At 39.7% G+C, this 23,571-nt stretch overlaps 1 protein-coding gene and 1 long non-coding RNA gene across 3 annotated transcripts in view; one reads left to right on the forward strand and one right to left on the reverse strand.

Annotated features, from left to right (window-relative positions):
- HMGA2 (high mobility group AT-hook 2) overlaps positions 1–23,571 on the reverse strand; it is a 129,537-nt gene that overhangs the window by 66,074 nt on the left and 39,892 nt on the right. Inside the window, exon 4 of one of the 2 annotated variants that reach the window (XM_036236677.1) lies at positions 2,333–2,395. The exons of the other annotated variant lie outside the window; for it this stretch is intronic. Within the exon in view, the coding sequence (XP_036092570.1) occupies positions 2,348–2,395 (48 nt within the window). The 3' untranslated portion in view covers positions 2,333–2,347. Of the gene's footprint in view, positions 1–2,332; positions 2,396–23,571 lie in introns of those variants that run through there. 2 annotated transcript variants of the gene reach the window in all.
- On the forward strand, positions 8,079–13,818 carry LOC118613672. The gene is made up of 3 exons (XR_004955655.1): positions 8,079–9,110; positions 10,968–11,046; positions 13,087–13,818. It is a non-coding gene; the product is annotated as an uncharacterized LOC118613672 (long non-coding RNA).

A 23,571-nucleotide genomic window follows, 5' to 3' on the forward strand; every position in this document is an offset into this window, starting at 1 on the left:
ACTGCCGAAGGGATGAAAAGCACTACGCCAGACTCTGAGAGACCCTTCCTTGACTCCACTGTTCCCATGTGTCGGATTCATTCAGAGATGATGAACTCCACTTTGAAGAGTCCCTTGCATTGTTCACCCAACACAGATGACTCTTTCACCAAGATACTTAAAAATGATCCAACTGAGACCTTGAGGAAATGTCTAAAAATGTTCCAGACAAGAAAAGAAAAAGGGAGTCAGCTAAAATTCAATTAAACACCAGCTCAGAGTTGGTGTTAATTAATTGAAAACATAATTTCAAAGCATCCCTAATAGAAGACTTCCTCCATGCAGCCAGTATCTGATTCAGCGAGTGACTCAAGCAATAAAATCACAGTTGGGACGACTCTCGTGGTGCTGGCAGGCCAAGTTCAATATTTTCCCTATGAGGCATGCCTGTACTATAAAAAGAATGTGATGTTTGAAAATGAGTGTCTCTGCTCTCTGTGTGCTGGCATTAAAAGCCTTTCCTAGCCCTCCTGCCACATTTCGAGACTACAGTATGAATCACAATCATGTGGCGAGCACCTCCTTGCCAAATTCTTTCATGCTGCTACCACGGTGCGTTCCCTCTCAGCCCTCTGCCAGCAGCCTCTGTCCCCCAGCCAAGACCATCAGCGTGAGTGAGTGTCGGTGGAGAGGCAGGGTACTCCGCTCCCCATTTACCAACGCAGAGACAAGGAGGCCCATTATCGTAAAACCGTAATTGCCAAATTGACCAAGTGGGCAAAAGTCAGCTGAGAGATGAAGCAAAGGGGGCCAGAGAGAAAGGATGAGACACACGAAAAAAGGACAGACACTTCTGGAGTGCGGCCTCCGTGCCAGGCATGGGGAAAAGGCTCTTTAAATTCACGCTCTCGGGAGCATTTGAGAGCTTGCTTTCCAGCATGTCATCAGCTTGGCTCAAATAAACTCTCATAAAAATTTTTTTAAAAAATCATGCTCTGGTGTAATACCCTTGAGAAATGATCACCGATATTATGGGTGAGGAAACTGACACCCACAGGTATTAGAGAAGTGGCTCGCTGTATTACATAGCGAAAGGCAGCTGAGCTTAGACTGGAACATAACTTGGCGTCCCTGTCACTTCCTTCTCTCCTTACCCTGCCACAGCGGATTCTACAGCTCAAACTTGGAGAAGCCGGAAACTGCTCTTCTGCTCTCTTGAGCTCCTTAATATTTTAGTCACTCTCTTAACTACCACTATCCCCTAAATGCACATAACGCCACTCTCAACTATACATATTTATTAAAATGTTTGTCAGCTAGATTAACATCCTTAGGACCCATCTTTCACAATCATAACCACAGAAGCCGCCCCAAGTCTAACAGCCATCCCCAAATGCTGCTCCAGGGTCAGAAAGGGAACAGGGAGAGTGTGTGGAGGAAAATATCATTGTAGTTCAACATCATGAATCACTACTGATGGAACCACTCAAAGTTTATCCCCTACTTACATCTGCATTTCCTTTGTGTTCATTTATTGCTGTGGTTAACTACAGATTAATCGACTTGCCAGTTTTCTGGCTGAGTCTCCCGTAAGCCTAGCATTGTCTGGCCTCCAAGAGGCAGAAATGGATCATGAAACCAGGAAAGTCCCTGGAGTCACCATGCTTATTTAATCCCAATCTTGTAAATGGCCTGCTAGGTATAAGGATTTGGAATCAAAAACAGTGAGGGAGGGGTTAGATTTCTATGCTTCACAGGAAAAAGACAACTGGTTTCAAGGGCTGGGAAGGAGGGGAAGATATGGGAGAGGAGATGAAGGAAGGACTTCCGATCTACCTGGAAGCCGAGTGGGTGGGAGGCAGAGATTTTCATGGCACATATGGTTAGCGTGAGTCAGGGGTGTGACGTGGCTGCCGAAAAGGGAAAAGATTTACATCCTGAGCAGCATTACAGAAACACAGCATTTAGAATAACACAAGGTGATGGTCTCATTTTTCTTTACATTGATCAAATCACAAGAATCTGTTAATGAAAGATTACGTGGGACTTTGAAAGGACTCAAAACCAAGGCCTATTACTTTATTCAGTCCATCATTCACTTAACGAGCATGAATTGTGCAGCTGTTACGTCCCAGGTACTGTTAAGGGCTGGACATAAAAACTACATAAAATATGGTCTCTGCTCTATTAAATTTGAATATAGTGGGATAATGCAATGTTTTAAATGCTATAACGTACTTAAGTAGTGGCCTGGACTTGGTAACAACTGAACTTTGTAGTAGAACACTTTTCAAGATTTGGGCAACTCTCACCTTAAGAGTTTTTGCTGATAAAGTTAGCCCAGAGGAATCTGAAGATTCTTTGCTACTTAAGTACTCTGTGAGCTGGTGATGTTGTTGCCGTATAGATCCATTATCTGTAACAATTATGGAAAAAATAAAAGTGATTAAGAATTAGCGGAATGCCAGCTTGGCTTTTCTTTAATGAAAAGGCAGAAGAAGTTTTCAGAGTGACCTGCCATGTGACTAGCCTAGTGGGGCTAGGCTGTCGAAAGAGATAGGTAGTCAGATGAAGTGTCTCTGAAGCCAGCCTGCACTGCCTCGCTCTATCACTTATTAGCTGTTGAATTCTCCAGCAGATTAGTTTACCAATCTGTACCTTGCTTTCCTCATCAATAAAATGAAGATGATAAGAGTACTACTACCTCACTGAGTTACCATGAGAAAGAAATGAGATGTCTCACAACGAACCTGCTATGAACTTTCCCATGACCTAAACGACGTTCCCACTAAGGCTTGTCAAAAGCTACTCACCTACCTCTTTAAAGTTATACCCCGATTCAGTAACTATTTTGCAAAGCGAGAATATTCTATCCTAGTGTTGACTGGCCTTGTACACTGGGTTTTCAATTAGCATTCTTGTAATGGAAACTCTCTACTCACCTGTTTTCATGTGTGCGTATGTACAGTTATTTACTATATATTTACTCTAACAGATTGTCTGAACATCTACAGGACATTTGAGCATCCTCCATTCAGTGCTCAGATTATATTTTGGAAAAGAAAATGAACAAATGCCAGGTAACATTAGCAGCTCATGATTTGCTGAGGATTGTTTGGGGAGGAGCGGGGAGGCGGGGAAAGCCCTCTTTCCTGAAACTTAAAGGAAAAAAATAAAATAAAACCTATTGTGATTCTACATTAATTACAGTAAGTCTTTTCAAAATCCAAATACAATAAGTCATAAATATCTAGGTGGATACTAGAGGTTATGTGACTAGAATAATACAACAGTTTAAGAAATTAAAGAGAAACAATATTTAAGAAATGTTTAATACTTTGGATATTTTGGTGTAGGTTAAAGTCAGGTGACAATAAAATTCAAAAGTATAGTAAAACAAGATATCAAGCTTGCAGTCCTTGCTAGCATGTACATGGAAGGCAGCTCACTACTGGTAGAAAGAGCACAGGCTCTGAAGTCCGACAAGCATCTCTAAAAAGGAGTGATAGTCTCTGGGTCCCTGAGCCACCTTTGTTAAAAGAGTTACTAGAGATAATCTGGTCAAAACGCCTCACACCCTATAGGCACTCTATACATAGTGGTAAATGAATCCATGAATCAATGGTGTGCACGAAGTTTTATTCAAAAGTTCCTTTTTAAGAAAATACCTATCTGTGCACCTCCCTAACTCACAAACTGCATCTTATGTCCTTAAACTGCTACAAAAAAGGGCATCGAGGACCTCAGGAGAACTACATTGTGAAGGCGTGTGTGTTGGGGCGGTGCATGTGGGGGATGTACTGTGTGTTTGTGTAAGTGAGGGGGAGCAAGAGGAAACTTTAAAACCTAACAAGTGATCCAAAAGAAACACAATGCTTTTGTGTAAGAGGCAAGAGAACACAACTGGAATAATAAACTCAGAAGTTGTTGGTTTAAAAAAAAAAAAAAAAAAAAAAGCTGATCTATGGCAGACCATGTTAACTACAAGTATCTTCCTATAGGGTCTTAGTGATCAAACTCCAAAGAATATTTACTGTTTAATTATTTTTGTGATAAAAGTTAAGATCTATCACAGATTCTAATATAAAATTAATACTCTTCCACTTGGTAATTCACTGAAATGCCCACTTTAGGAAAAAGATTCAAGATTTTCATTGCTTTCATCAAAATGGTCTTAGAGCAAGTCATCAAACTTTCGTCTTTGAAATTTCCACTAAAATAACACTGATTGCACAGGGAAACATTTGTGTAATGAGCTCTTTATAGAAAAGACATCACTTAAATTGCCAAATAAATAGAGTGAGGTAATTGGCCTTGTACAATTCTGGGCCACGAGGAACATGCATTACTTTCTAAAAGAGCTCAAAGTCATTAAAAATTCCAAGAACTTCATAATCCAACCTATACTTCAAGAGAGTTTTGCTTACTTATCAGGGAATGGTGGAGGAAGGCAATGAATAAAATGGTGAGGCATTCAATGGACTGTGCCTTCAAATAGCAAAAGTATGTTAAAGATAAGGCAAAGAGTGAAAGTAACCACTGCCAGTTGGCTCTTGGCTGGCAAACGGAAAAGCTTTGTCAGGACTTTCTCTTGAATTCAGTGGTATGCACTGGTTGGATTTGTGGCTCCTTCCCGAAACACCTCTGTGTTGTCTTTCAATCGATGTCCTTCTCAGGAGGTCCCTGCAAGAATGATGGGTCGAAAGAAGCCTCTCACCAGGAAGAGTCAGCAGGACTAAGGGCGCTAGAGAATCTTTAACTTGAAAGTGTTGTGAGGACAGTCCACTTTAAATTCCACTCAGCATCCTAACCCTTTAAAACCACGTAGTCATTTTAGTCAATGAACATTTTTGAAGAATTATGACAACAGAGCAACAAAAATATAAATGTAAGCCGAACTTAATAAGACTGATCTTTTAACCTAGTAATTTGCTTTTATTTATTTTTTTAAAAAGAGACATTTTTATGGCATAGACATTTGATATCATCAAATCAAATTTTAAAATAATTTTGAAAATGTGACTCAAGTCACAATCATTAGATCTAAAAATCATTTTTATATCATTGTTGTGATTATTACATTTGAGCCAAGATATAAGGGAAAGGTGGCCTGCCTTGAAATTGCTTTTTTAAAAAAAAATTTGATTTGAGATATTTAGAGTGCGCTGTACCGTAAGACGCATGAATGATCCTGTTGCCTCAAAACAAACTATTTTCCAGCATGTTATTTATTCCCAGGGACTGCACACATTGCAGATGACATCACCAGGGCTTCTAGTGCACCAGAAAATAAGCAAATGAAACACACAATTGGCTCATGTGGCAACTCACCAGGTTTGCCAAATGGAAAAGAACAAAAATGGGGAGGGAAAACATTTTGTTTTCAATCTACAAGGATATTAATAATAAAAATCAAACGCAGCATTTTGTGGCTACGTTTCCCAGGAAGAGGAGTCTCTTCTGGCCAAAAGAACATAACAAACTTTTGTATCTGAGGAATATGTATCTCGTGATGTCACTTACCATGACTGGGGCTTGGAACATGTTTCTCTGAAACTCAGACACTAAGGAAAAACTTGACAAATTCTACCTAAAACAATCTGCAGTTCAGAGTAAATCAATTCGGTGACTGTAATTTGACCCATTATATGCCGCAGCTTAAAATCAAGAGTTTCTCTAGATAAAATTCTAAAGAAATACAAACTGTAAGTCCCCACTTATGGTAATGCCAAAGAGAGGATAAAGTGGAAGAATATAAAAAGTTATTAAAAAAAGAAAAAGAGTTCCTATGCAAGTACAATTTATAGGCAACAGAGAGAAATGAAAATAGCAAACTTCATAATGCTGAGTAATAATTAAAAATAGAATCATTTGGAAAGCTTGTTATGATTTACAACTTTCTGGGCACAAGCCAAGTTTGGAAATCGTAAGTGATTAGTAATATTATTTAACACTTTGATAGCGCTTACTAGGTGCCAGACACAATTTGAAGCATTTTACCTAATTAACCCATTTAATGTCCTCAACAACCTATTATAATAATGTGATTATTCTACTCCCATCCCCCTTCTGTAGCTGAGGCAGTTAAGTCCCAGAGGGATTAGGAAACACGTCCAAGGTCACACAGGCAGTGTTTATTAGCACATATTAATCTAGATGAGGTGAACTAACAAAACTTCAAAGGTACTAAAAATATTGAGAATTTAGAAGCATAATTCCGTTAGGACATGAAAATTTTGATAGAGAACTTTCACCCAGTAAAATAATAATGTTGAGGTATTCGGACCACTTACCTTGAGGATGCAAATTATATGCACAAATTTACAACCTTCCTTAGAAATAAAGGCCAGCACAAATAAAGTTTAAATTTTGCCCTTGACAGAAAAGGAGACATGCTTGTGCATTTTATTGATCAGTCGTTATCAACTGGGCAGCCACAATTTGGTAAATATGTTCATTTTTACCGAGGGCCAGGGTACATGCATATATAGCAAAATATCATATGAAATTATTTTTCCTAGTTTTTAATCTCTTCTTGAATTCTCTAACTTGTAAGAACACATACATATGAAAAAAGTTGCCTGGTTCCTTGATTTTAATAGAGTAGAATTTATTTGGAAAGCAACATTGCTTATTTTAAACTGTGCCTCTTTTTGGAAATATTTAGAATTTTGGAAGAAGTAGCCTTGGCAACAGTGTCGTCCAGCCTTTAATTTTCAAGCGAGAAAACAGCTCAGGCTAGGGCTAACATTACGAGGGAAGCAAGACATAGCACAATGGCTAAGAGCCTGGGAGCACTCAGCCAAGTGGCCTTGGGCAAGTTATCTAACCTCTCAGCCTCACTTCTGCAAAAGGGGAAAACTACGTCATGGGGTTTTGTGGAAATTAAGTGAACTAACAAATATTAGAAAATTTTGCACAATACCTGACATCCTGTAAAGTCTCAATAAATGGTCATTGTTATTGTATCATTATCTTTATTAAGCCATTCATGACCTGTTAGTGTCAGAACTGGACGTAAAGCACCTTAGGAAAAAGTGTTTTTATAAGCTGGCTCCTTATTTCCTCCATATACCTGGGCCGAAGGGCTAAAAAAAGTTATGTCATTAGTGTTTTTCCCCAAATGGGGCATAATTCACCGCCTCCTCTCTTCTTTTATCCCCAAAACAATCCTTCAACCTTTTAAGAAGTGTTTTCCATCAGAATATAACTCGAAGCTGGCCATTTTAAACTCTAGGTCAGGAAGGTTCAAATGCGCCTTCACAAAGGGGATAAACATAGATGCAGGAAGTCTGAAGGGCACCGATTCCATGGCTCACACAACCCGCTTCCTCGTTATTCAAGCTGGGCTCTTCCTGGAAGGGGGAGGAGTGTCTGCCATTTGATTAAACATTACAATAACATCAAAACCAAACAAAATCATATAATCGACCTGATCTTGATTCAAGCGCACTTTCTCCGCTTTGTGAAAAGCAACCCCGTTTTTTTTTTTTTTTTTTTTTTTTTTTTAAAAAACATTTTGCTAACAGAGCTGGTGTTTATGAACAACTCCCTATCTTTCTTGCTCCACTTGCATCTCGAGTCCTTGTCAGGCTAACACGAGCCAACGTTTACTGAGGGCTTCCTAAGTGCCAGGCATCATGCAAGTGCTTTGTTTACGCTTGCTCATTTAATTCTCACAACAAACCCTTAGAGGGAGGGAGTAATGTATTATTCTCATCCCCATTTTGCAGATGAGGTAACTGAGGCTGGGGCGAGTGAGCTGTCCAGGGTTAGTTACATCATTAGCAGCAGAGCGACAAAATCAAAAGCAGTGCTCACGGGCCCTCAGGCCACTGCTCAGGTGTGCACATCCTCTCTGGGCCTCAGTGTCCCATCTTGGTGGGGATGCAGCCACTCTGGAAGGTCCCCTAGCCTGCTACTCCTGCTACTCCAGCTGCTGCTGCGGCTGCTGCTGTGGCTGCAGACGCGCTCCTTTGTTTCCACACTCAGCTGCTCTGGCCGGCCTCCCCGGGCTCTGCCCTGTTTTGTTTTTGCTGCTGGACCTACTACAGACGCACTCCTGGCAGCGCAGCTGGGAGTACAGCCGAGGCTTCCTCTTTCGCTCAGTTCCTGGCCGGCCGCTTTAGTAAGAACAGAAAAGGTGGGCAGGGGCCAACTGGCAGAAGCCACAGAAATAGCAGCGCATGATTCTCATAGGAGCAGCAGAAAGGTCGGCACGCAGGACCCCACCGTCTGCTGAGCTCTCTCATTGACTAAGGTTGCTTTTGGCACGCACAGGTACAAGGGGTTTCCACGCTCATTTCCCTCCGGTCAGAGCAGACAGCTTTGGTGATAGACAACTCAGAGGCAGGCCAGCAGCCGACTGTCCAGGGACAGGAGATGGAGACATTCAATTGCAAAAGCCACATGGGAACCCCACGATCTGAATCTCTCAACGCATTCTGCAACATGGAAACTCCCCGGGGACCTACCGAGAGCCAGGCCACCTCTGAGCCATGGGAAAATGTGTGCAGTTCGAGGATGTGTAAGCGGCAGTGACCCGGCCATCCCAGCACACGCGTGAGAGGAGGGCTCCGGGATTAGCAGGCTTGCTTCACCAGCATGCCGCTCTCCTTAGCAACTGCCAGGAGGGGATACGTGTGGCGCTCGCTGTCTGCAGCGAGGCCGAGGGCGGCGAGTGAGCCAAGCTCTCTCCTTCAGCACGGTTTCTCTTCTCCCTGTCTCCTCTCCAGCTCTTTCTGGGTCTAGGACAATCCTCGGGTCGGGACAGCTCTAGTCATAGCTGGATCTTTTCACTGCTTAGTAAGTAGCACACAGGAGGAATTGCTGGAGTGGTTTTCTGTTTTGTTTTGTTTTGTTACTATTAAGCAAGATTGCTTCATAATCCTTTAAGTGTTTTTTAGCCAAGTTTTATTTACATATCCTGGCCAGCCAGCACGTGACCGACCAACCCAGGATGTCATGGAGGGAAGAAGGCAGATGCGACATCTGAAAAAAATTCTGATGCCGTTTCATTCAGGAGACACAAACAGCTGAGCCATCGAGAGGACAACTGTCTCTTGGGCCAACACCGCACAAAACTCTCAGACTCTGGAGATCCTCAGAGACCAGAAGAAGGAGCTGCTGAGGTACGGGGCAGAGATGCAAGTAGTTCTGCTTCTGTCTCCTTCTCTTCCTTTCACTCTCTCCACTCCGGGGGCAAAGCGTTAGGAAAGCCAGATGCCTAAAGCATCTACTACATGTGAATGGTGGTAAATTGTCAAGTCACTGTACCACAAATGAGACACTTGAAATGTAACGCCTTCCTCCCAATTTACACACCACCCAGAAACAAGCTGCATTGGCACCGACAGAAAGGAAATCTGAACCATTTCCCTAAAGGCATTCTTTCAATCCATATCTACTGAGTGGTTTTATGTGACAGAATCATGCTAGACATATCAAGGAGCTTTTTGTATCTTTTTACCATATGATAATGATAAATAGAGCCATTTCTCAAAACTGTATCTAATGATCTACCAGAAAGTTAAATGGATACTGACTTATCAGTGAGTTTTTCTTTAAAAAAGTAAGAGACCTAAAACTCAAGATCTAGATTCTTAGAACAAGGATCTCTTCACCAATAAGAAATTCTTAAATATTAAAATAAGCATTTACCAGGAGGTATCAGTGAGGTTCTGACTATATATAGTCTGATCCTCAAGCAAAACATACCACAACACAGACAGTAACTTTCTACTTCTCTTATCCCTCTATGCTGCCTAGCTATGCCCTTTAAGCAAGTCATTCAGCCTCTCTGAGTATACATTTTATTATCTTTATTATGAAAGGGCTGTGCTAGGAATTTCTAATTGCTCATCTAGTTCTAAAACAAAGTAGTTGTTTAATGAAAGTTTAATATTGTCAATGGCAGCGTTTATTTTAATCTTTAAACACAAAGGGTAATACATGCTGCATAGCACAAAAATAGCTCATTGCCATAACCTCTGAGAGAAATAGTTTTGCAAAATTTTCCTTGCTCTTCTTGGAGGTGGGGGGTGGGGTGGGGCGAATATCATGCCATCAGGCTCTGTGAGGCGATGCTGGAGATACAGAATGGAGATAGGAGTTTTATTTATTGCTTTAAACTGAAATGTTTTGAAAGTGTTAGGATTTTCCCCACGGAAAATGCTTTTGCCTCTAATACTGTCGCCAGTGATAGAGAGTTAGTGTGGAAGGTTTGTGAATGGATTTCAGAATGTGCAAGTGGCACCTCCCATCGTTAGCCGTCTACATTTTTTTATAACCGCTTGCATACTTTTGGTCAACCACTGTAAAATAAACAGTCTTTCCCAAATGTTTTTGTTTTCTTTGACAGCACAGCAATAATTCACTTGGAATGCTGCAGAATAGAATAGCACTTTAATGCTGTTGTAAGGGTAGCTTTTTACGATTTCTATTCATCGAGCTGTTTTTCAGTTAAAAGATGCCAGACTGAAAAGAACATAAAATACTTTGGAGATGTGTTATGCTTAAATCTGCTCTCCCTGTCCCTTCAAAATATATATACGTATAATATATGTAGAAGCACACACGCACATGTGCATAACTGTGTGTATACACATATTCCACATATATATACTAAAAACGATAGTCACCTAAAGTGTCTGCTTTGCAAGTGTCTTTGTTTTTGTACGTATACTTTTGTTCCATACTTGAGAAGTAGAAAATCGAAATTAAGGTACAGTTTTGTGCTCGTGAAAATGAAGATTTATTCCCATCTAGAAAAGTTTTAGAAAAAAATGTCCTAACACACTCACTGCTTAACTTGGTAAATACTCTTGCTCTTTTTTCCTCCGGTCATGCACATACTAAAGAATAAGTTTAGAAAAAAATATATAAAGTTTGGTTAAAAAAAGCTTGATTTCCTTTCTTTTGGGGGTAGGATGGGGGTGACCTCAGGTATGTACAGTAGAGTAAAATGTACGTCTATGTGTCAAAAACAGAAGGAAGAACGTTAACTGGGGAAACTGCAGTCTCCGTGCACCATAACATAGGATATCTTCACATTGGGCAACATTCAAAGTAAGATGTTGGAGTCTGGGCAGTGCTCCATTTTCATCTTAACCATCCTCCTCTCTAAGAAAAACCCATCTCTAGTCTGCACAACATAGCCAGCTCTTCAACTGTGGTCTATGACCAGCATGAATAAGTCTTGTGTTAGGTTGAATTTCAGGAGCAGGGAGTTTATCAGCTGAGCCATCTCACCTGCATTCTTTGCAAGTGACTGGAGCCCTGGAAGCCTGGCCTCACTTTGGGCTCCTCCAGCAGAGAGCAGTGAAACACTGTCAATAAACTTAATTCTGAAAACCAGAGTAGTTTCCAAGCTAAGAAAAAGGCAAAGACAGAACTGGCAGGCTCGTCAGAGTTGAAAAGAAAAAAAAAAAAAAATGGGGGAAACTGGGCTTTTAAATTTTAAAAACTGGATAGACGCTGATGTTGACAGCATCACACATATTTAGGCATTTTAATGCTGTCAAAATGACACTTTATAGCAAGATAGATGACAAAAGAAAAAGTGCATGCTTTTGCAAAACCAGTTATTTTAACCATGCAGTTACTGTACTGTTACACATTTATTAGGCCACTTTCATTTGCATTCCATGTTATCACAATGTCAACTCTTGAATCCCATTTTCTGGCCACCTATCTTGGCAGTTCTTCAAGCACCCCTTGTTTGCAGCATAGTAACTGCTTGGTCAATCAAATGCAAGAAGCAGTTTATACATATGCATTCCACAGGAAATGCGGTTGCAGAGAGCCATTTTAAAAAGCTTGAAAATGGCTTCTATGGCTCCAGTTCAAAATGAGGTTCATAGTGGGGATGTGTAAATGTCACTTCCAGGTAAAGTGATTTATGACATTACACATGAACTTGTTAACAGTGTAACACAAAAATTCAAGAACTCCCCGGACACCTTGCCCTTGGCTGGGGTGTGAATAGGTTGTTCTCCTTCCAATCAACAAAACTGTTGATAAAGAATAGTAGTAAATAGAATACGTTTGTGATAAACTCCTCTCAAAAAGAAAAAAAAAAACACATATATTTTCACAAAGGAAGTATGCACATTTACAATCCCATGTGGTGCTTGGGATCTGACCTGTTACTTTTCTTGGATGAAAAAGAGTTTAACAAAACAAACAGCCTCACAGACACGTGCAGCAGAAAGGTGGTTACCAGAGAAGAAGGGGAGGGGAGGTTGAAGAGGGTACAGGGAGCCAAATATATGGTGACAGAAAGAGACTGGACTTTGAGCGATGCAATATGCAGATGATGTATTATAGAAATGTACACTTGAAACATATAACATTATTAACCGATGTCACCCCAATAAATTGAATTTTAAAAGGACTTTAAGCTATTATTTCTTAAAGCGAGGATAGCAGAGATATCATGCTAAAGACATCTAAGAAATACAGGTAGATCATTCATTTGCTCCACTGCAGTGAAAGACAATGCCCTACGTATACATCGCACAACCTTTTAACTAGTGACTCGATGAGCTCCCATTCTGAAACTCTTTGCTGTCTTCAAGTGCTGGGCTCAGATGCCAGCCTCTGCATGCAGGCTGCCAAAAGACTAAGTGAGGCATGGGGCACTACACATTAAAGGGGAGAGGTCAGCATGGCATCATGCCCGAAAAGCACGCTGTACAAAAGATGAACTTCGAAGAGACGGGTTCACATCAAAAGTCACCGCATGTTTTACATTCCCCCAGTGACCAGGGTCATTTTACCTTCCCCTGGAATCTCCTCTCAGCCATTCTATCTCCCACTTCTTGAAGGAAAATTCCCTCCTTCTGTCCTCCTTGCAAAGCCCCTCTCCGCAGTGTGATCCCAGCAAAAAGAATCACCTCGCCACCAGAAAACTACTTTCGGAGGGCAAATAAAGCTGCAGCTGGCACACCTAATGGCGCGGCTCCTTTGGGAAGGGCGAATGTGGCAGATGCACAGGAAGCACTGCTTGGGAAAGCGAAGCCCTGCTGCTCTACATCAATGTTCCGCCCCCTCGCCTTTCCCAAGGTCTCAGTGAGAAAACCTTTTTTCCCTTTTTGTTCTTATCAGTTTAAACAAGAACAATGAATTCCTCAAGCCCTGCAAGAATGTGACAAGGTGTCAACAAAGCCAACCAGGAAGGTGATGTATGGCCCGTGGGCTGCAGCTCCCATAAATCACTTCACACACCAGAGTTGCAAAGAACTGAGAGAGCGCCCTGCCCTGCAACCCAGAGCCCAGAGCTCCCTGCACCCTAAAATGCACACACCTCACACCCACCCTCGTCCAGCACCCTCGCTGGATTCCACCTGTCACCTCTCCACCAACACACAGGCCTGCTCAAGGGTTAAGTACTTTTCCTTCTGTGGCAAATGCTGCTCATGCACGGTGGGGTACTGTGTAATTCAATGTACTTTAGGGATGTGTGTCAACACGGCTTTGTTGAAGGCTGTCTGGAAAATTCTACTCAAAACCCTAATTTCAAAAGTTTATAAATGACAAAAGTATTTGTTCTTGGGTCAAAATTTGATTTAGAAAGTTTGGACTTTAGTGGTGAACTGATTTTATGGTTTTCAAAAATCGGATGTCAGAAATTGTTTTGTCTGCTTTATAAATGATACTGAGAGAAACTGAGAATTACCAGTCTAGAATTCCTTTCTGGATTCCTAGGATGTGGCTTTCTTGAAAAAAAAAAAAAAAAATTGGATATATAGTTGAGTACATACTGAAATTAGGAGGGGAATGGGAAGTATTTAACATTGCCTTATACAAAGTAACTTATTGACAAATACAGAATTAGCTAGTAAGATATTTACTATCACCGTTTTAATATAGCTAACTGATTTATACTTTAGACCATGATGAGGGTATAAAGTTCTTATGCAAAAACGGAAAATATTTAAATACAAATCACTGACTAAATTTGCAGCAACTTTGAATCCATTCCATGAAAAACATGATACAGAATTTCTTTTAAAAAGTGTCTTAAGTGCATATTTAACTAATGGACCAAAATAACCAAGTAATTTATTTATAAACATGCATTCATATGATAAACATGTATTCACATGTATTCAAACGTGTATTCATATAAACATGTATTTATACAGACTGATCTGTAACTACTATACTCTTATATAACAAGTTTAGGGGAAAAAGAAAGAAAACAGTTTTACTGAAAACTAAAGGGAAAAGCAGAAGAGATTAAACTCACTCTAATGGAGACTAGGGTGAGCCTGGTTACAGGTCCATTTTTTTCCTCCAACCACTTGTTTTAAAATCGAAGATTCTAAAAATAGCTGGAGCAGCAGAAATGAGCTCATTCTCTATTAATTAACCTTGTTCATTCTCCCACAGTAGCAAAAATAATTCGAGAAAAAGTAAATTAAAAAGAAAGTAATGTCCACCGAATTGGTAGTTCAAACTCACAGAAAGTTGACTTTTTTGATGTAAGCCTTGGTATTTAAAAAAAAAAAAAAAATGCTAAATAAATGAAAATCTGAATAAAGGATTATTTGCAAGAGTATAATCTTTGAAATAATAAACTAAAGTTGTTAAAATGACAAGTTCTTCCAGTGCATGCGAACAGGTCAACTCTGAATAATATCATTTACTCATTCAAGAACACAGCTATTCAATTAAATAAAGTGCATCCCGTATTACTGCCAATAAGACAAATGAGCAAAGTATGTACTGAGCCACTGTCAATGTATCTTCTAAGATGAGAATGGGGGAGTAAAATTCAATTTCCGACACCTTTGGAAGAATTACCTGTTGTATTAACTCTATCTAAATATAAGACAGAAGGAAATTTAACTTTGGGTGGTGAACACACAATGCAATATACATATGACGTATTATTAAATTGCACACTTGAACTCTATATAATTTTATTAACCGATGTCACCCTAATAAATTTAATATAAATAAATAAATAAATAAAAACATTTCTCTTTATTTTTACATACGTGTGTAAAAACAACAAAATTTGCCACAGCCATTGTGTCAAGGTACATAGTAACTCTACAAGATTATTACCAAGGGAATCAAAACTTTCTTGTTGACTAAAGGGAGAAGAGAAGATAAAATAAGTACATGCAGGTCTGTGAGATTCCAATTTTCTTGTACCAGAAAAACTTTTAGAAAGCTCTATTCCTGCTTTAAAATGTGACTATTTTCCTAAACTGGAGCTCCAAACTAGAAAAGGCAAAGGAGAGAACATAGAGGATGGCCATTTAAAATATTCTAATATTTTTAAAGCACATTCATGAAAATATTTACCTTCATATATAGATACAGAAAAACAGATGAGTTAGAATCATGATAGTCTATTCTTATGTTAAAAAAGGAAAAAGTTATCTTGCTAAGCTTTAAGAAGGTCTGACGGGTAAATCTGGGCAGCCTGGTGCATATTATAAATCTGCCCAAAGAGCAATGATGTACGGGATCACCTGTACTCCACCACAACGAACCTGGAGGGGCATCTGGAATCACCTAGGCCTCCTTCTGAAAAAGACTCTAAAACAACTTCTAGAAGAAACCATATCTTCAGATGATTTCCTTCAGACTGGAAAACCTAGGCCTCGTATGAAAGCAATTCCCTTCCACCGAAAAGAAGATGGTTAAGATTTCCAGAGTATTTTGATTCACATTATTAAGAGTTTTATCTATGTTTCCACCCAATGAATCTCAGTAATCCTGATGAAGCCTTCGACTAAGTAGCAGACTCTACATAACTTTAAATTTTATGCATTTTTATGGATTTATTACTTATATATTTTAATTTCTTTACTACTTATGTATTTATTAATTTTGATTTTAAATTTGAAAGATAAAAATAAGTTTGATCTTCATAGGTAATAGATGAGATCTGTGATAGTATTAAGGATCAATTCTTACGCTTATCTACAACTAGCTGCTGTCAATAAATACAGATCAAGACCCAACTTCATTTTAATGCACACAGCAAAGAAAGTGCAACTGAAAAATTACTACAAATTGACCTCTGTTCTGCTGTCACTTTTTTCACTCAGCAAGTACTTATTAAACACCCAGTACATGCAAAGAGCTATAGTAGATCAAAAAGAGATACAAAATAGAATCTCACGTATTATTTGCCATTAATTGGGATGCCTCAAAATGCCTTATACTATTACTTAGCTTTTTACGTGTGTGATTTCTGAATTCAATAAGGTGTGTTGCTCAATCCCTGTTTTTATTATTGGACTTATTAAAATGATAATTCTCTGAGGATGGATATAAAATACAATGACTTAGTGATATAATAATCACATTAAAATATATACATACTTTATTATATATATACATACACACACACGTATATATATATATATATACACACACACACACATTCTTTATATGACTAAGACACTAACTTCTTACTCAACTCTCTTGGTATTAATAGAAGAAATTAAATTTTATCTCTAATATATGTGACTCACTCACCAATAGTGACATTTGGAAGTCTCTCCTCTTCTCTTCCACTCTATTAAAATACTATTATTACTCCCACATCTGACTTCATGAGTGACTATTTGTAACCACATACACTTAGCCTAGATCAATGCAAATAAAATATCAATAGAAGGAAATAAACCTTTTCTGTTGATAATTGCCCATTGGGTGTTGAGAGCACCGTTCATTTCTAACATGCCTTGTAACAGAATCTAGAGGGCTCATGGTAGGTACAGACATGTAGCTTGGACATATTCATTCATTGGAGACTTTTGGTAAGACAGACACTGAGCTATATGCTCTGAAAATGCAAAGGGGAAGGAGACATCGTCTGCTGTGTGTAAAACATGTAAACAATTACAGTACACTGCAAAATATGCTCTCCTTGAGTGGCATGCAAACCCCCACGATGGCAAAGAGGAGGGGTAACTAATTTGGGGAAGGGGAGTACCATATTTGAATTGGGGCTTGGGAGATGTGTTGACATTTGTCCAGATGGTGATAAAGGTGAAAAAACATGACAATCAGAGTAAAGGTGTGTAGGTTTCGGAAAAACCGGTTTTTCTGTACTAATGAAGCGAAGACTACAACTGGCGAATGAATGACAGAAGGCAAGATTAGAAACTAGACCTAATGCTATAATCAATATAAGAAATTTAGATTTTATCACTTGAGAAAATGGTTGCCATTGAAGGCTTTTGGAAAGAGAGCGATAAGGTTTCTGTCTTGAAGATAGCACTTGCTATATAATATTGGGGGCGGGTTAGAGAGAGAAGACCAGAGACAGCAGGGAGACTAGCAGAAGACTAGTGCAAATAGTTCAAGCCAGGGGATGATGAGGGCTTGAAAAGAGGAAGGAGCAGTGGGAATGGAGGAGAAGAAAACTCAAAACATATGGAGCGATAAATGACAGTTGAAACAACAGTTTGTAAGTGCTGAAAATGGAGAAAGTAGGGAGTTAAGAATGACTGAGTGAATTATGGCACTCTCAAGCAAGCTAAGAATACAGTCATCGAAATGTAGTTAGTAACCAAAACATAGATGTCACTGAGCTAACTCAGAATGGACACATGGAAACGAAATACAGAGGCCCTCAGTTGTAACCCTGGAAACGCACAATGTGGGAAGCACAGGTAGAAAGAGAAGAGTCCTCCAGATATAAGGACTTTTCAGATAAAAGGAACATCAGAACTGGCTTTTGTTCTGGGATCTGAGGAGGGAGAGTTTGAAATAAGGAAGAGTGATCGATGTGTCAGATATTTCGGAATAGATATCAGGATGATGACAAACGTGTCCTTTGGATTTGGCAGTTAAGAGATTATCGGTGACCATATGTAGAGTACTTTCCGTGGGACAGAGGAAGCCAGATCACGTGCAGTGCAGGAGTGAATGAATGATGTAAAGAAGTGAGAATATTTCCCACTGTGCCTCCCGTTGTCTCCCTGCCATTTCAGAATGGCTTCTGCCTACAAAAGACAGGTTGTCCCACCTCCTTTTGCTAAACCCAAGAAAGCTATGACGCTGCAAAGCACAAAGACACACCAAATAGGGAAGTCGAACGTGCCGTTCATAATCAAAGGTTATTCCATTATTCCTAGGCCTTTTTGAGGAAAATACCTGAGTGAGATATGGACAGAAACCAAACTGGAAGAGATTTTTTAAGAGATCCTAAGAATCTCATTTGGCATTGTTCTATGGAGCTGACAGCCTGTGTGTGAACTAAAAATGGAGTGTGACTAGAAAAGGAATGTAGTTCTCTAACCTAAAGGGAAAACCACACTTTCAGGATTCTCATAGTAAAGGGATATGGTAATGGATAAAACATATTCTACCTCATTATTCTTTAGCTTTGAGAATCTAGATACAGAATACTCAAGATTCTCAAGAGAAAGAAAAAGAATAACATCTGGAGGCAAAGCTAAAGGTTTCTTGCTTCTATTAATGAACTGAAATTCAGTTCCATTTGCACACTAAAGGGAGAAATGCATATAAATGGATTAAGAGGGCCAGAAAGACATAGTGGAGTGAGAGCCAGCACGCTTCTTTTGTAGAGGGCCAGATAGATAGTAAATATATTTGGTTTTACAGGCCAGGTGGTCTCTGTGGCAACTATTCAGTTCTGCCAGTGTAGTATGAAAGCAGCCGTAGACACTCTGTGAAAAAATGAGCGTGGCTGTGTCCCAGTAAAACTTTACTTATGGATACTAAAATTTGCATCTCACATCATTTTCACATCGAGAAATTGTACTGCTCTTTCCATTTTTTTTCCAACCATTAAAAAGTGTATAAACTGTTCTTAGATATCTGGTCATTTGAAAACAGGTGATGGGTTGAACTTGACCTGTGGGCCAGAGTTTGCTGACTCCTACGCTAGAAAAATCTCACCCAGTTCAACCCTTCCATCAACCCACATTTAGTAAATTAGAATTTCTGGATGTGGAACCAATGATCCGTGGAGACCATGTAATTTATATATTTGGCAGTTTTCAGAAACATGGTTCTTCAGAAGTCTCAAAGTTCTTCTCACTGTGACCCTGGGCTAATCGCTCACCTTGATGCTAACAGTAAAAGTTAGAATTAACCTAGGGGCTATACATTCAATTCTTCATTTAACAAGTATTCAGTGAGTAGCAATGGCTTTTCCGGTGCAGTAGGAGATAGTAAAGAAAGCAAAAATGGGGTCTATATCCTCCAGTAGCCTGCATCTGTTTGAGACAATAAACGCATGCATTGAACTAGTGGTACAACAATTTAAAAGCAAGTTCATAAAATTAAAGGGAGAGTACTCAGTCTGCTAATATTTAGACCAGATTCCTAGAAGGAGGTAAATCTTTTCGCTTTCGAGTTAATCAAATCACGTGATGATTACCAGCTCTTGGCATTAGGAGAATATAAAAATCACTTTATAAAATACTAATTAACTGTATCATAAGCATGTTTCAGAAACCGGTGTTTTAAAGAAAAAAAATCAATGTAGCAAATGCAGTCATTAATGATGAGGATGTGTTCTGAGTAATACCTTGTTAGGTGATTTTGCCATTGTGCAAGCATCATGAAGCGCACTTACATGCTTACACAAAAATAGATGGCAGAGCCTACAACACGCCCAAGCTATACAGCATAGCCTATTACTCTGAGGCTACAAACCTGTACACCGTGTTCGCTTACCTAATACTGTAGGTCATCTATAACACAATGGTAGGTATCTGTATATCTAATCACAGAAAAGATAGAGTAAAAACGCAGTGTAAGAGATGAAAATGGCACACCTATATAGGGTACTTACCATGAATGGAGCTTGCAGGACTGGAAGTTGCTCTGGGTGAGTCAGTGAGTGGTGAGTGAATGTGAAGGTCAAGGACATTACAGTACACTACTGCAGGCTGTGTAAATGCTGTCCCATAAGCCCTCCGTTTCCTTCTGACAGGGTCAGAAATAGAACATTGAAGCTGTCAATGATGTTTCGTGAACAGGGATGTAGGTTGGATTGATTGGAAATATTGAAGAGAAACAGGCTAGGTAAGGGTGGATCACCATAATAATGACTATCAGGAGGGAGTGAAAGATGGCCTGAAGATCAAAAGTAATAACAAATCAAGATGAAGAGATAAAGGAACCTGATTGCCATGGCGATGTGGTTTTGGCTATTACATGTTGGAGCGGTGGTCAGATTAAGGAACTTTGTCATATTCATTTTTACAAAGGGTGTTTAACAGGGAGAGGGTGTAGAACTGAGGACTGGATATTCTGACTTTGAAAATTTGTTTTTGATTCCATTGACCCTACCTGGCACAAAGGGCTCTCCCTGGTATTGAACTGATGGAAGAAATAAAACTTACCTATGCTTTACATCATTATAACCTGAAAATATTTCCAAAATACAGGGACAGGCTGGCTTCACACTGCTGCAGAAAGCTTTCACTAAAGAGGCAGTGATGTTTAACACTTGTTAAAGTCGCTCCTGTGGACCTGTGTCCTTGTACAAGATCTTAGGTCATCAACAAATAATTTAGAGCAGTGTATCCTGAAGACCAGCAAGCTAGATCTGGGAGGGCTATAGTGCCCTCTGAGTATATAACATGGGGTTGGCGGGGGGCGGGGGAGGGGGAAGTTGGACAGGCTCCTCCGTGCTGAAGCAAGTCAATAGCTGACAGACTGGGATATAATTTGTGCACTCAAAATTGAGGTGTTACGATGAGAGCGACTCTATTGCCCCCACATATATTGGTCCCATCACTGAAAAATAAATTCCTCCTGACTCATATATCCTCCTGTCTCTTACAGTAGATTCAGCTTCATTACAATCTTCATTATCGTCACATATGTGGTCCACTGTTGATCAAAATGTTGTTATGTGGTGGGTAACTAATTCTCAAGCATCTGTCATGAGACTATCTATGGCTACGGATGTAAGCTTCTGACAGAGCTAATATTTTTAATACATCAAATCAGATCTGATCAGTCATTCTCTTACTCAGTAATCTTTCATAGCTTCCCATTCCTATGATGCTCAATCTCCTTAGGCATGCTATGCATAGCCCTCATGACCTGTTACCACTCCCTGCTCAGGCTCATTGTCCACATCCTCCTCTTATCCATGCCACAGCCCTAATTTACACTATCCAACCCAAACTGGCTGCTCTCATGTGAACATTCCCTATGCTCCTCAGTCTCCATTGATTCACTCCTACTTTTCACACAGCATGGAAGGCTCTCTCCAGGAACTTCCTCTTCCAGCTGTCCTATTAAAATCTTTTCCATTCTTTAGGGCTCAGCCAAAGCGCCATTCATCTGTTTCTTAAAGCCTTTCTTATTTTACCTAGTTGGAATAAAGGCCTTATAAAATCTTTGTTTATGATTTGCACTTTGGCAAGATACTTTTAAAATACCTACTGTGTAATGCTTTCATAAAGATTAAATAATAAAACAAAATGTTTACAATGCACTGAGCATAACTTCTGACACATAATTAGAATTCAAAATAAACAGAAATTTCATGTGTATGCATACCTTCCCTTAGACTATAAGTTCTTAAAGCTAAGAACTGCATTTTATTTACTTACACACAAACCTATTATGTTAAGTGCCTAATAAATCTTTATTAAATGTGATTGGGGTACTGAACACTACATTTTTGCAAAGCATGACCAATGCTTTTAATCCTAAAGCTAAGTGTGAAAAGTACTGAAAAGCTGAGATCTCCATAATCTTTCTAGCTGAGTTGGCTGCATGTGTTTTGGGGTATGACAGACCTGGGTTCTAGACTCAGTGGTATTATTTTCTGTGTATCTGTGAAGTTACTTAAATTTTCTGAGACTCGGTTTCTTCATTTATAAAATTATGTCAATCGAGTATGCTTTGAAGGTTTACTTTGAGGTCTCTAGAAAAATGCCTGGTATTCAGTAGGCATTTAATATGTATTGATTATGAATACTAAGCAGGAAGGACTCTGTTTAGATGCCTCACAGACACTGCCTACATTTAGAAATGAAGCTCAAAATAGTAAATACCAGAATAAAACGTAAACTATATTTCCTCACCATTCTTTCTTAAATACATAAATAGATCAGCAATCTCTAGCCCATTTTTGGGGAAGAGCCAGTGTAATGAGGGCAGTTTACTGTGATTCCTGAGGAGTTAAGTATTGACAGCATTCTCTTCAGCTTCTCCCTGATGACCTCAGCAGAGAGCAAGAGGGGAGTGTAGACCATGATATCACATTAGACTTAAGGATCCATCAACCTATGATAATTACCATCTGCTGGGTAGGTTCCCTGAAATACAACCACTGTGTTCCACTTCCTAGTCATAGCTATCATCTTTCTGAGTTGTTCTGTGATCCATCACATTCCTTCTCTGGTTTTGCTTTGATTTATGTATGTACACAATGATGGTGGTCAGGGTCCCCTCCCATCCCCCAAATGACGTGTATCCCAACTCAATTGACTCAGAGAACCCTACACCAAAAGGCATCAAAGTCTATTTGGTATTGGGCTAAGTGAGTAGGGTCCTTAGAAAATGGGTTTCAGACTCATTCTAGCTAACGTTCCATCAACTGAATGTTTTGCAAAAGTTTCTGCCTCTTTGATCGAGGAAGTATGGCAGCTTACTAATGGCTCTTTCTTAAAATATGTCACAGGAAATCAGTGGTGATCTACTTGTACTCGCTGCAACTCACTTGTACACGATGTGTTGGCAGTTTAGGGCAGCATTATATTAAGAGTAACAGAGTCGATAACTTATTATAATGATGCTAGCATCCCTATAGATTCTAATGAGGATTTAGGTAAAAAGCTTAAGAGAGAACAAGCAAGCAAGACTGACCCTACCTGCATTTTTCTGTCATAGCACCATTCCCTAAACCATCGTTTAAGATGTACTGAATTGGACAAGAACTGCGGAGAACATAGCAAAGAAAGTCTTGCTTCAATTTTTCTCGGTATTCGAGGTAAAGGGTGTTTGGGCCCAAATGAGGTGACTCATGGCCTCGGTTCTCTCCTTCTCATTTCATGCTCAGACACAGCCAAGCTGGAAAGCAACCCGACCCCTCCCTGATGGGAGGGGACCGCCTCCAGGATGATATTGAGTTTTCATTCTCCGTGGGCTCTGTAAAACCACCTACCTCTCAGAGAAGCTCTTTGACATGTTCTAAACTCTAACAACAAATGAAAATGGCATTTAAAAAAAAAAAAAAAAAAGCCAGAACAAAGAAGTCAGAAACATGATACCGCAAGATCAGGCACTTATCTGCACCGCAAGTGAAAAAAGCTTCAGACTCAAAGAACTTAGCAATTTAACCACTAGTTTTCTCCTGAGACTGTACTGTCACAAGAGGGCCTTACATTTCCAGTGGCATTCAACAGATTCTCCCCTTTCAGTGAGGCCAGCTGCACAAGGTTACTGGATATTTGTTCCTTCCCAGACAGAGAGCTCCTTTTGTGAGTGCTGTTGGAGAGAGAAAGAGCTCAAAAGGGAGTGGACATTGCAAGACAAAAAGGACAGCTCTACAGGTGCCTGTGACATCTGTTTCTATTTTGTGCTGTGGCCTATCGGTGGAAGGCCAACCTTTCATCAATTTAA

The sequence above is a fragment of the Rousettus aegyptiacus genome, unplaced genomic scaffold (genome assembly GCF_014176215.1).
Source record: "Rousettus aegyptiacus isolate mRouAeg1 unplaced genomic scaffold, mRouAeg1.p scaffold_m13_p_2, whole genome shotgun sequence".
NCBI lineage: Eukaryota > Metazoa > Chordata > Mammalia > Chiroptera > Pteropodidae > Rousettus > Rousettus aegyptiacus.